Genomic DNA, 14478 nt, shown 5'->3' on the forward strand with positions numbered 1-14478 from the left:
TTCAAAGAACCATGCCATAACTCAACTTAATAACAAAAGTAAATAATTCAAAAGTACATAGAAATTGTACTTAGATCTAGAATATTAAAAGAATATGACTAATATTAAATATATTTATCCCTTTGTGTTTCAAATCTAGATGCTCTGTGATAGCCTGATTTTGTAAGTCATACATATGTTAAAAAAGAAAAAAAAATCTGTTTGGTTCCATCATATTAAATTACTAATTAAAACTTTCCTGAGCATATTTTTTCTAGTAAAACTACTACATATACATCAAGGCTTGAAATTATCAATGATTAATATATGTGAAAGTATTTTCTAAACCATAAAGCACTTCAAGTTAGATATTATTTTCCTTAAGAATTTCAGGTTTCTCGTATTTATCCATTGTCATTGAAGAGAATCCAAAAATCTATTCCATCTTTAAGTATTTCAGATATGTCCAATTAAGATAAATTTTCACATATAAAATATGACAAGATAGCATTGGAAGATCACTGTGTGACTGTTTAGTCTTAATTTCCCTTTCTTTAGGAAAGACTATTCTTAAACCAACCCAGTCAAATAATGACAGTTGAATGAATGAATTAATGGACTGATGCAAGAAAATCCATTTATTACTTACTATATCCTTTCTGAGCTAACATGTAAAGCACTCTGCAAAATTTAAAACACTGTGTTTGAACAGTGAAGTAATGATGATGCTTCTAAGAGTGGTACTTTCCCCTCATACTTCATAGTATTTTTAAGGATCAACTTTATTTTCATTAACCGTAAGATAACAAGAAGCAGCAAAACCTAATGTCATAAAAACTAAGTGTTCTAAATACTTAGAAATTTACCTAGAAGTGGTAAGGAATAGAGGATAAAACAAAGCTGCTTGCTATAAGCAGGTACCTATCCCCAGCAGAATTAAAACTATTTGAAGGTAGGGACTATTTTGTTTGTCTTTGTATCACCAGTGCATCTCACTATAACAAGGATTTAATAAATGTTTGTGGAATTAAATTACAAAAACTCCAGCATTTTTGGTAAATCTTATATAGCAATAAGATAGGATGGTTACAACAATGGGGAGAAATATTAATATATCTTATATCATACTCACAAAATAATTACAATATTATTTTCTTATTACAGGAAAACTTGTTTTTAAAAGCCATTTGTATTTTTTAAAGTTGCCTTTTTCACAGAAAGCCTGAAGAATTAATTTTAATAAACAATTTATAAAGCCTATAAAAAAAGCCCTTTTTAGCTAGATTTTTTCCAGTACAACCATTCTATATACAAATTAAATTGTAACTTGCAAATACTTTGTGTTGTTTATTTACATGAAAATAAGACGCATCAAAAATTATTTCAGAGGGGAGACACATCTGCTAAATGCTAGATAAAGTTAGTTTCCCAGAAAGGTACCCTTAAGGGCTTCTTTCCTAAGATATTTAATTTTCTTGCTAAGACAGGTATTGATGTGTATAAACTGAATTGGTCTTATAAATTTAAAAAAAAAAATCCCTTGGGAGTGGCTAGGTGCCATAGTGAATAGAGCACTGGCCCTGGAGTCAGAAGGACCTGAGTTCAAATCTGTCCTCAGACACTTGACACACTTACTAGCCATGTGACCTTGGACAAGTCATTTAACCCCAATTGCCCTGCCTTCCTGTCTCCAAAAAAAAAAAAAAAACCTAAACCCCTCCCTTCCTCTGAGGTTCCTATCAACCTTAGAGGTTCTGAAAGTTTTACTAGTTGTTCCTCAAACTGTTAACATCTTACATATCTGCAATCACATTTCCTTGTGGCAAACAATAGTAATGAGCTACTAGCTAAAATAAAAGGCTGTAAATTCTTTTTTTTTCCAAGTGAAAAAAAAATTTAAATACAATTTATTTTCCAATTACACGTCAAGCAATTGTTAGCATTTATTTTTACAAGATTTTTTCCTTTTCTCTCTCCCCTCCTTTCTTCCAACAATGGTAGGCAATTTTATATAGGTTATACATGTGCTATCATGTAAAACATATTTGCATATTAGTCACAGTAGTGAAAGAAGAAATAGATCAAAAGAAAAAAACACAAAAAAGAAAATGAAAATAATATGCTTCAATCTGCATTCAGAGTCCATCAATTCTTTATCGGGGAAGTGGACAGCATTTTCCTTCAAGAGTCCTTTGTACTTGTCTTGGATCATTGTGTTGTTAAAAAGATCAGTCATTCATAGTTGGTCATCACACAATGTTGCTGATACTGTGTACAATGTTTTCCTGGTTCTGCTCATTTCATTTTGCATCAGTCTGTACAAGGCATTCCAAGTTTTTCTGAAATCTGCCTGTTTATCATCTCTTATTGCACAATAGTATTCCATTACATTCATATACCACAACTTGTTCAGTCATTCCCCCACCCAAATTGATTGGCATTCTGTCAATTTCCAATATTTTGTCACCACGAAAAGGGCTTCTATAAATATTTTCACATACATAGGTCCTTTCCCCTTTTTATGATCTCTTTGGGATATAGACCTAGTAGTGGTATTACTGGATAAAAAGGTATTCACAGTTGGGGTTTTTTTAACTTAGTATTTTCCCCCATTTATGTGTAAAAACAACTGTTTCTACAGTAAAAACAACTGTTAACATTCATTTTTAAAACTGAGTTTCAAATTCTCTCTTCCTCCCTCCCCACCCACCCTCATTGAGAAGGAAAGCAATTCAACATAGGTTACACATATGTAGTCCTGCAAAACATACCCATAATACATGTTGTAAAAGAAAACATAGACAAGAAAAAATACTCAAGAAAAATAAAGTAAAACAGAAAAAGTATACATCAATCTGTATTCAGACACCGTCAGTTTTTTCTCTGGGGAAGGATAGCATTTTTCATTTTAAGTCCTTCAGAGTTGTCTTGGTTCACTGTATTGCTGAGAATAGCTAAGTCATTCACACTTGATCATCTTATAATACTGCTGTTACTTTGTACACAGTACATTTCACTTTGCATCAGCCCATGCAAGTCTTTTCAGGTTTTTCTGAGAGCATCCTGCTCAGCCTTTCTTAAAGCACAATAGTTTTACATTATAATCACATATAACAACTTGTTCAGTCATTCCCCAATTGATGGGCATTCCCTCAACTTCTAATTCTTTACCCCCAAAAAGAGCTGCTATAAATATTTTTGTACATATAGGTCCTTATCCTTTTAAAATTTCTTTTGGGACACAGAACTAGTAGTGGTATTGCTAGCCCAAAGGGTATGCATGGTTTTATAACCCTCTGAGTATAATTCCAAATTGGTCTACAGAAATGACTGAGTCCATTAACAGTGCAATAAAGTCTCATTTTCCCCATTTTTATTTTACCTGTTCTGTCCTAATCTAACAGGTATGAGGAAGCATCTCAAAATTGTTTTAATTTGCATCTTTTCAATCAATAGTGAGTTAAAGTATTTTTTCATATGGCTATAAATAGCTTTGATTACTTTATTTGAAAACGTTTCATATCTTTTGATCATTTATTAATTGGGGAATAGCTTTTATTTTTATAAATTTGACTCAGTTCTCTGTATGAGAAATGAGACCTTTATCAGAGAAACTTGCTTCAAATGTTTTTTCACAGTTACTACTGCTAACTCTATTTCTCTCCACCCTATTCCCCCCAAGCCCCCCTATCTATTCAATCTTCTCTTTCCTTTCACCCTGTCCCTCTTCAAAAATGTTTTGATTCTGATTAACCCCACCGCAGTCTGCCATCCCTTCTATCACCCCACCCTCCTACTTTCTTGTAGGGTGAGATAGATTTCTATACCCAACTGAGTGTCTATGTTATTCCCTCTTTGAGCCAATTCACTTCTCCCATCGTTCTCTCCACTATAAAAGTTTTTTCTTGACTCTTTTATGTGAGATGATTTACCCCATTCTACTTCTCCCTTTCTTCCTCTCAGTGCATTCTTCTTACCCCTTAATTTTACTTTTTAGATATCATCTCTTCACATTCAACTCACACCTGTGACTCTGTCTATATATATTCCTTCTAACTACTCTAATAATGAGAAAAGTCTTATGAGTTCCCAGTATCATCTTCCCATGTAGGAATGTAAACAGTTTAAACTTATTAAGTCCCTTATGATTTCCCTTTCCTGTTTACCTTTTTATACTTCTCTTAAGTCTTGCATTTTAAAGTCAAATTTTCTATTTAGCCCTGGTCTTTTCATCAAGAATGCTTGAGGCCCGGAGTCGGGAGGACCCAAGTTCGGTTCTGGCCGGAGACACTTAACACCCACACAAAAATACTAGCCGTGTGACCTTGGGCAAGTTACTTAACCCCAACTGCCCTCCAAAAAAAAAAAAAAAGAATGCTCGAAAGCCCTCTATCACACCAAATATCCATTGCCCCCCAACGCGAAGGGTCATACTCAATTTTGCTGGGTAAGTGATTCTTGGTTGTAATACTAGCTCATTTGCCCTTGGGATTATCATATTCCAAGCCCTCTGGTATTTTAAGGTAGAAGCTACTATATCTTGTATAATCCTGAATGTGGCTCCACGATATTTGAATTGTTTCTTTCTGGCTGCTTGCATTTTTTTCTCCTTTACGTGGGAACTGTGGAATTGGGCTATAATATTTCTGTGAATTTTCATTTTGGGATCTCTTTCAGGAAATGATCAGTAAATTCTTCCAATTTCTCTTTTAGCCACTAGTTCTAGAATATCAGGGCAGTTTTCCCTGATAATTTCTTGAAGGACCATGTCCAATTTTTTTTTTATCATGCTTTTCAGGTAGTCCAATAATTTTTAAATTATCTCTCCTGGTTTTCCGGGTTAGTTGTTTTTCCAATGAGGTGTTTCAAATTGTCTTCTATTTTTGCAATATTTAGGTTTTGTTTTATTGTTTCTTGATTTCTCAAAAAATCATTAGATTCCATTTGCTCCATCCTTATTTTTAAAGAATTATTTTCTTCACTGAACTTTTGGACCTCCTTTCCTATTTGGTCAATTCTGTTTTGTAAGGCAATCTTCTCCTCAATGGCTTTTTTGAACCTCTTTTACCATTTCATCTACTCTGTTTTTAAAGATGCTATTTTCTTCAGTATTTTTTGTGTCTCCTTTACCAAGCTGTTGACTCACTTTTCATGATTTTCTTGTGTCACTCCCATTTCTTTTCCCAATTTTTCTTCTATCTCTCTTACTTGATTTTCAAAATCCTTTTTGAGCTCTTCCAAAGCCTGAAACCAATTCATATTTTTCTTGGAGGCTTTGGATGTAGGAGATTTAACTTTGCTGTCTTTTTCTGAGTGTGTGTTTTGATCTTCCTTGTCATCATAGTAAGTTTCATTAGTCAGAGATTTTTTTTTAATTTTCATTGTTCATTTTCCCAGCTAATCACTTTCCTTTTTTTTAATCAAATGCTTTATTAACTTCTAGTTTACATCATTCATTTTCACAAGATTTTTGAGTTACAAATTTTTCTCCATGTTTTGCCCCCTACCCACCGCCCCAAAATAGCAATCCCACTGGATATCCCCTCCTCCAATCTGCTTTCTCCCATATCTTTGCCCATACCCCCTCCAACTTTCCAGTAGGGCACAGTGGATCTCTATGCCCCAGGGCCTGTATATTTTATTTCCCAGTTAAATGTAAAATAATATTAATGATAGTATATATATATATATATATATATATATACATATATATATATATATGTTAAACATTTGATTTTAAAGCTTTGAATTCCAGATCCATTCCCTTCCTCCCTTGTCACCCACCCTTACTGGGAAGATAAGCAATTCAATATAGGTTGTACATGTGTAGCTATGCAAAACATTTCCATAGTGGATATATTGTAAAAGACTGATTATATTTTCCTCTCTTCTATCCTACCTCCCACTTGGGTCTGTTCTCTAATTTGATCCTGTCCCTTTTCAAAAGTGGGTGCTTCCAACTTTCCTCCCCCGAAGCCTGCCCTCCCCTCCATCACCCCCCTCTCATCCCCTTCCCCCTTACTCTCCTGTAGGGTGAGATACCCTATTTAGTGTGAAAATCATTCCCTCCCTAAGCCAAATTCAATGAGAATAAGGTTGACCCATTCCCTTTTGACTTCCTGTTCTTCCCATTATAACCATTTTCCCTTGCCTCTTCTATATGAGAAAGTTTACCCCATTCTGTCTCTCCCCATCCCCTCTCATTATATTCCTCTCTCATTCCTTCCAATTAAATTGGTCCTGTGCCCTCTATCTATGTATATCTGCACACACATATACACACAGTCACATATGTATTCATACACCCATATACCTACCTATACAGACATATATATATATATTATATATACATTTCTATTCTCTTCAATTATTCTCATACTGAGAAAAGTTTCATAAGTTGCAATTATCGTTTTTCCATGTAGAGATATACTTTGATAAGTTCCTCATGATTTCTTTTCCCTGTTTACCTTCTCATGCTTGTCTTGCTTCTTGTATCTCAATGTCAAATTTTCTATTCAATTCTGGTTTCTTCATCAAGAATGCTTGACAGTCCTCTATTCCACTGAATGACCATATTTTCCCCTGAAACATGGTACTCAGTTTTGCTGGGTAGGTGATTCTTAGTTTTAATTCCAGCTCATTTGACCTCCGGAATATCATATTCCGAACCCTTCAATCCCTCAGTGTAGAAGCTGCCAGATCCTGTGTTATCCTGATGTGTTTCCACAGTATTCAAATTGTTTCTTCCTGGATGCTTGTAATATTTTCTCCTTGATATGGGAACTCTGGAACCTGGCTATAATATTCCTAGGAGTTTTCTTTTGGGGACCTTTTACAGGAGGTGTTCGATGGACTCTTTCGTCTTCTATTTAGCCCTCTGGTTCTAAAACATCAGGGCAATTTTCCTTCAGAATTTCTTGAAGGATTATTTCTAGGTTCTTTTGGTGATCATGGCTTTCAGGTAGTCCAATAATTTTTAAATTATCTCTCCTGAATCTATTTTCCAGGTCGGTGGTTTTCCCAATGAGATATTTCATATTGCCTTCTATTTTTTCATTTGTTTGGCTCTGTTTAATAGTATCTTAATTTCTCATAAAGTCACTAGCTTCCATTTACTCCAATATTATTCTGAAGGAATGATTCTCTTCAGTGAGCTTTTGAGATTCTTTTTTCATCTGGCAAATTTGGCTTTTTAAGGCATTCTTCTCCTCATTGCCTTTTTGAGCCTCTTTTGCCATCTGAGTTAGTCTGTTTTTTAAGGTGTTATTTTCTTCAGTCAGGTTGTTGACTCTCATTTCATAATTTTCTTGCATCGTTCTCATTTCTCTTCCCAATTTTTCTTCCACTTCTCTTATATGGTTTTCAAAATCCTTCTTAAGGTCCTCTATGGCCTGTAACCAGCTCACATTTTTCTTGGAAGCTTTTGGTGCAGGAGTTCTGACTTCACTGTCTTCGTCCTGTTCCATGCTTTGGTCCTTTTTGTCCCCAAAATAGGAGTGTAAAGTTGGGTTGCTCTGTTTGCTTTGCTTCCTTTGCCTGCTCACATTGCCACTCAATTACTTATCTTTTGGGCTTTTTGCCACAGTAGGTCTCTGCCACCAGATAGGGGAGCTTAGTCTCAAACGCTGGGGTTTTCTCAGCTGCCAAAGGTATTAGTTGGGTGCCCTCTCTGAAGCCTCCACATGCTCTGGCAAGCTGGTCACACACCCCAGACCACAATCTAGAGCCAAGCAGGTTAAAGCAAGAGCAATTACCCCTCAGACTGGAACGCTTGGTCCCCCTACAATCTGCAGGCCAGGAGCTGAAGCAGCCACATAGAGGACTCAGCCATCCATGGTGCCTCAGCAGCTTCTTGCCTCCGGGGCAAAGCTGACCACACTCCCAAAGTAGCGGATCCCAATGTCCACACTGTACTGACCTCTCAACTTTGTCCTTAGCATCTATAGGTTGATAATTCTGGAAACCACCACAGCTGCTGGTAATCTGAAGTCCCTCCAGCCAGGGGCTGGTCAGGCCCACCCTGAGGCTAAAACCTCTGGCTCAAGCAAGGCTGGGGTCGGCTCCCAGAGCACTGTGCTGGTCACTTCCTGCGGCCTGCCAGGCTGTCCTCAGTGGGAGGTTAGCTTCTCTGCATCATTTTGTGGCTTCTCTAGCTCCAAAGTTTATTCAGAGTCACCTTTTACATGAATTGGGGGAAGTGGAAGCCAGAGCCCTGGAAGTCCTGTTTCTACTCCGCCATCTTAACTACACACCCCCCCACCCCATTACTTGACTTTTAATTCTTTGTTAAAGTAGGGCTGTGCTTACAAAGTGGAAAATGCACTGTCCCAAGCTTCAGGGGTTTTGTGCAGCTGTTTTCAGAGATACTTCTAGGGACCTGTAAGTCTTCAGTTCTTCCAAGGCGGTATGATCTAAAGAGAGGTATTTACTAGTCTCCTTCTGCCCTGAACTGTGAGGCGGATACCCCTCCACTATGGCCACAAGCTCTTTTATGCTAGTGCTCCTGCTTGCCCTGAGGCTGCCCTGGGGGCCAGATCCAAATATGGGCAAACAGAGTCATGCCTAAGTACCAGCAAAAAGATCCCTGTACACTTCTTCTGATCAGTTGTTCAACCCCCTTACTGTCTGTGGGCTGAGAGCTCTGGAAATAGCTTCTGCCACTACTGATTCAATCATTCCAAAGGTCTACTCCTGGTTTGATGGTGCCAGGGCTGTGTTGGCTTGTCCTGTGCTAGACTGTGTTCCACTCTCACCCAAGTGCAACAGACCCTTACTGCTTGACCTTCTAAATGCCTTTGGCATATGCTGGCTGAGAGGTCTAGAAACTGCCACTGCTGCCAGTGATTCAGTCACCCCAAGGCCTGCTCCATGCCTGTTGGGGCTGGGGCCCAGTCTGTATTGGCACAGTCTGTAATGGATAGATAGCTTTGATTTCTTCATCTGAAAACTGCCTGTTCATATCCTGCTAGCATTTATCATTTGGGGAATAGTTTCTATCCTTATAAATTTGACGCAGTTCTCTATGTATTTGAAAAATGAGGTCTTTACCTGAATCACTTGACATTCCTTGCAGTTCTAAAATTTCACAATTCTTTGGGAAAAATAAAATGTATTGCACTTTGGTATTCAAGGGTCATAATACCAGTAATTAAGCATAATATTTTTATCCTACATGCCCATGTTAGAATAAATGTTCCATACAACAGAAAGTCTTTGCCACACATACATAAAAATGTGGTTTATTTATGAAACATTTCATGACAATAATGAGAAAGAATTTAAAAAATTGTTAAGTAAAGCTACATATAAAACCTCCCAAAGAGTTGCTACCCTTGAGAGCTGACCTAAAAGCTAAGACTGCATTTCTTGACTTCACGAACATACTAGTATGAAGAAAAATATGACTTTTTTAAAAGTATGTTTTCCTTCAAGTTTCACTGCCACATCATTTAAATCAGGGCTCAAACAATTCATTTGGGCTCTAGATACTAGCCATATACATAAAATATATAATTTTTTTCAGCCTTTCAGAAAAAAAAATGTAAATTCATATGTATTTATATATATATATGAAACTGGGGGGATGCACAAGAGGAGGTAACATGTGACCATGGCATATTTCAGGCTAATTTTAAAATTAGCATAATAAAGAACATCTTGAAGGATCAAAGAAGCAAAGTATATGTGGTCAGAGAGTGAAGACTAGATCTCAACTGAAAGAGGGACAGTGATGCTCAGAAGCCTAATTTAGTCCCTACTTTTGCTTGTAATTCATTTTATTATAGTACTAAAATTCTAATATATATGAACCAGAAAAAAGAAGACAGATATCCTATTGGTGAAATTATAATAAAAATATGAGGCACCAAGATGAAACTAAATACCATGATGACCTGATACCTCAAATCTGCTGAGTGATAATTTAATAATCACGCAATCTTCAAAATCTTATTACATGCTTACAGACAAACTCAGAAATGGAAAATTTATTTTAGTCAAAGAAAATTTGACTAAAATATGTTAAATACTAGTGAAAAAAATAGTAAAATATTCCTAAAACAAAGGTGTTTCATCATTGAAGAAGCCCTGAAAGCCTCTATAATTTCCCTCTAGCTCTTACAGTTTAAACTGAAGAACTAACTGATCATCCAATTAACAGATCTAGACAAATGCTCTCTATATGGGATAATGTACAATGTACCCTGGGGATAAATAATCTCTAAGGTAGCAAGAATTTACTTCAATGAGATAAGTATGTTCTGGGGTCCATGAAAGTAGAATATTGTTATGGAGAATTACCTTAAAGAGTCTTCTTTTTACCTTACTCTCTATTTCTTCTAATTTATTTTTTCTCCCATCTATTCATATATTCAATATTTCATTAAATTTTAACTTGAAAATAATGATCTTGCTTTTCACAGATAACATTAAACTGATTTTGTAGCTGGTTTAAATAAAAGGCATAGTTTAATATTAATACATATAAAATAAAGATATAGTAATTTAAAGCATCTTGAAAAACATGTGTAGAACTAAAAAGATTCTTGTCATTTGTTCATACCTTGAAGGAGATAAAGAACAAGTAGCCAGAAAAAGATGACCTTTGAAGTTACTTGTAACCACCACCTGAAGAAAAAGGGGAAAAACACAACTCGAACAATTCCCTTTCTTGTTAGGGATGTCCAAGGACTCTCAGGTTTTGCCTTAGCAAATGCAGATCCTGGAGAGACAAAAACATAAAGTGCATATATCTATTCATTTTATCTATAAAATGTGATTAAAGTTTTAGAGAACAATTTAAGATTATCCCCCTATCCAAATATTTCCCATTACAAAAATATTATTCAGATGTCTTTTCATGGTTTAAGAGGTGATCCCCCTCCGATGACATTATCTGACAGATCCTATCAAACTAGAAAATTATAGGGCCCAGTGATGGAATGGAGTGCTTTTTTCATGAAGACCAAACTAGATGAATTCATAGAAGTGCCTTACAAGGTGATGCAGAGAGTGTGATGACATAGGTAGGTAAATAGATAGACAGACAGACAGATGGAATGTATTTTTTCTTTTTTTGCCTTTTGGAGGGCAATTGAGGTTAAGTAACTTACCCAAGGTTAGACAGCTAGTGTGTGTGTGTGTGTGTGTGTGTTAAGTATCTGAGGCTGGAACCGAACTTGGGTCCTCCTGACTCTGGGGCCAGCGCTTTACTCGCTGTGCCACCTAGCTGCCCCATTTTTTTTTTTTTTGCTACACCAATGTCTCAAGTGCTGGTATGTTTGGAGGGAGTGTGACTGAAATCAATGAAAAAAGTGTCCACACCAATGAAGAATGAATCTCCACACGTATTTGAACTATTTTAAATTATATGATCGAATGACTATATGCATTTTAAAATTGGTAATTTTAAATGAAATAAATACAGAAATTTTCCTCTGTACTTTTACAAATATAAAAGAAAGTCTATAAACTTCCCAGCCTTTTGAGATAATACCACTTGAATTCTTTATATAAATAAATACTATTGTGTTCTGTTGAGCAAAATTAGATTTTGAATTTATGTACTGTACTTACTACCTCCTAGAACAATCTTAACACAGGACAGGAAAAAATAATTGTATTTGAATGCTTTTGTCATTCTACTTTTTATCCTTTATATGTGTGTATTTTAATCTCTTTGTTTTCTATGCTTGTGTTCTAGTTTTAAATTCTCTTCTTTCCTAAATTTGTCATACTTTCTACAACTGCTTTCTGAATTTCTTTCTCTATATTTACTATCTATACCAATTAAACCAAATGCAGAAAACCATGAAGGTACATCAACATCTAAGCAGCAAGATTAAGAAGAAATATATAAAATAAAATTGCTAGTATTCTCAGAGGGTTTACTGTCCTTTGGTGGCAATAATATGAATTGAAATTAAATTTAACAAGGTGATATAGGAGACTGTGAGGAAAAGACAAAAAAACAGAAGAGATAAAATAAAGGGAAAAAAGAAGTTCAATATGAAGTCAAACTAAATACAAAAAGAAGAGAAAAATCAGTTTAGGTGGTAGAAAAAATGTCAGTAGAATAGGCATGTGGCTTTGTCTTTGTGGAAGGTCCCTCCACCAACAAACAAATGCTTAGAAGATGGTTTTTGAGCATCCCCATGGCTGAAAAACTCATCACTCTGAAGCTACCCTAGTGAGGATCCTCTCTGCTTTACCCAGGCTTGCATTAAAGCCTCCCTCTCAGGCCGCCCCTAATTTACGCTGCACGTCGTATCTGTGCACAGTTGTCTGCACGTCGTCCTTTACCTTATATCATAAGATCCTTGAAAGCAAGGGCTATTTTTTGCCTTTCTTTGTATCCCCAGGGCTTAGTGATTGATTACCCATCGCCTGGGCTTTCCCAATTTGGTAAGATCTATCAGAGTTTATCCTCTGAACCTAGGATTTAATTTACTTAAAGAGGAAGGGAAAGAGTTAAAACTAGTTAAACTAGTAAGTGGCATGTTACATATGTATTTATTCCAGGGTACTCACTTTCCTTTCAAACATATTTTATTCATTCCAATTTTCACATCTTTGTCATTTCCTGTCACCTAAAATGCCACTCTCCCCGTCTTTGTGAAATCCTATTTGTTAAGGTCTACCTCAAGTCCCAACTCCTCCATGAAGTCTTCTCTGATCACCATGGCCAAAAATTTATATTTGTCTTCTTTAAATTCCTAAAACATATATTATTCTCATATGTCCTATACATCAGATGTTGTTCTGAATTGTTAGCATTTCATATGTTTTTGTTTTATCTCCTTAAACAGATTATAAGATTCTTATGAGCAGAAATAAATCTACCTTATTTTTATTTCTTACAATGCTCTAAAAAGGGCTTTGAATGTAGTGACAAATATTTACAGATTTCTGGATTACAAATCACTTTGCTTGACAAATTAATGACAATTCAGTATCAGAAAATCTAGTCTTCACTTATGGGCTGGTGACTACAGTTGTTAAAATAATCCTCTTTAAATCTGGGGCAGAAAAAACTGGTCCCATTCTTAGATTCTGATTTTATATTTAAAGTTTTTTTTTTTCATATGAATCAAATGCTATAATCAACCTAAAGTTCGTATCCAATACTCACCTCTTACAAGATCAACATCTATGAGGTCAGGCTTCACATGTGCTGTTTTCTTTGGTTTGTTCCTTAACCCCTATGAAACATATATTGTAAGAAACATGAAAAAGTTAAATCCAACATAGAAGAAATATATATTTTTCCATTAAATTTCTAATGACCAAATCTACAGAAACTCAATACAGAATATACTTGGCATTTTTTTCTTAAAATGGAATCAAGCAGATTTTAAAGAATTTTACTACTCAATTATAAGTGCTAGACACTATTCTATACACTTGGGATACAAAACACAAACTGAAAGAAAGGCCCTCAAGAAGTCTGTTTATTGGGAAAGTACATGTAATTAGGTAAATTAATACAAGGCAAGTTAAGAAAGAAGAGCCTTAATAACAAGGAGTATCAAGAAATGTTTCCTGTAAGTGCTGATATGTCACATGAGTTAAAGGAAGCTAGGGATTCTGGGAAGTGGAGGTGAGGAAGGAGTACATTCTAGGAATGGGAAGACAGACTATGAACAGGCATGGAGATGGGTCAAGTTCAGAGAACAGCAAGAAGGAGAATTTGGCTAAAACTATAACTCATGAAAGAGAATCCATGAAATAAATCTGTAAATGTGGCTGAAGGAAGCCCTCATTACATTTTATCTAAACTCTTCCAATAGTCTCCTCATTGGACTTTAAACTTCTGAAAGTCTTTCCAATATCTAATGTCACTTTTTAAATACCTGCCAAATAATCTTCCTCAAGTACAAGTCTGATCATGACACTCCTTTCCCTCAAGAAACGGCAGTGATTGATGCTATTACTTCTAATATAAAACTCAAACTTATTGACTTGGTAATAATTACAATAGCTAACATTTATATAGCATTTATTATGTGCCAGGCATTGTAATAAGTGTTTTACAAATTGTCTCATTTGATTGTTACATCAACCCTGAGAGGTAAGTGTTATTATCCTCATTTTACAACGGAGGAAATTGAGCTATATTGTGACTTATCCAAGGTCATACAGCTAGAAAGTATTTACAACTGGATTTGAATTCAGGTGTTTCTGACTCCAGGTCTTCTGCTCTGACAACTGTGCCACTCAGCTGCTTTTACAATCTAGCTTCCATTTAGCTTTCCAGATTTATTTTATATATCTCAGTTCAATTGCCCTACTTGTGGTTCACCAAACTTTGCACTCCGTCTCTTTGCCCAGTCATCTTTAAATATACTGTCCCCTCCGTGCCTGAAATATGTTCCTTCTTCACTGTCATCTTTTAGAATCCCTACCTTCCTTCAAGGCTCAGTTAATGTGACGTTTACAAGAAGCTCTTCCTGGTCTCTTTTAATTTGTTAGTGTTCTCTTCTTTTTCAAATTATTATGGAC

General features: G+C 35.7%; 1 protein-coding gene across 4 annotated transcripts in view; it reads right to left on the reverse strand.

Moving 5' to 3' along the window:
- Positions 1-14478, reverse strand: part of LOC138175884 (protein PHTF2) — a 184162-nt gene that overhangs the window by 58543 nt on the left and 111141 nt on the right. For all 4 annotated transcript variants that reach the window (XM_069106529.1, XM_069106527.1, XM_069106530.1 and 1 more), the window contains exons 4-5: positions 13109-13178; positions 10541-10699 (exon numbers count right to left, since the gene is read on the reverse strand). In XM_069106529.1, the coding sequence (XP_068962630.1) occupies positions 10541-10699; positions 13109-13178 (229 nt within the window). The remainder of the gene's footprint in view (positions 1-10540; positions 10700-13108; positions 13179-14478) is intronic.

The sequence above is a fragment of the Petaurus breviceps genome, unplaced genomic scaffold (assembly GCF_028583685.1).
Source record: "Petaurus breviceps papuanus isolate PSGF00001 unplaced genomic scaffold, PetGlider_PUasm1.0 79, whole genome shotgun sequence".
NCBI classification, from domain to species: domain Eukaryota; kingdom Metazoa; phylum Chordata; class Mammalia; order Diprotodontia; family Petauridae; genus Petaurus; species Petaurus breviceps.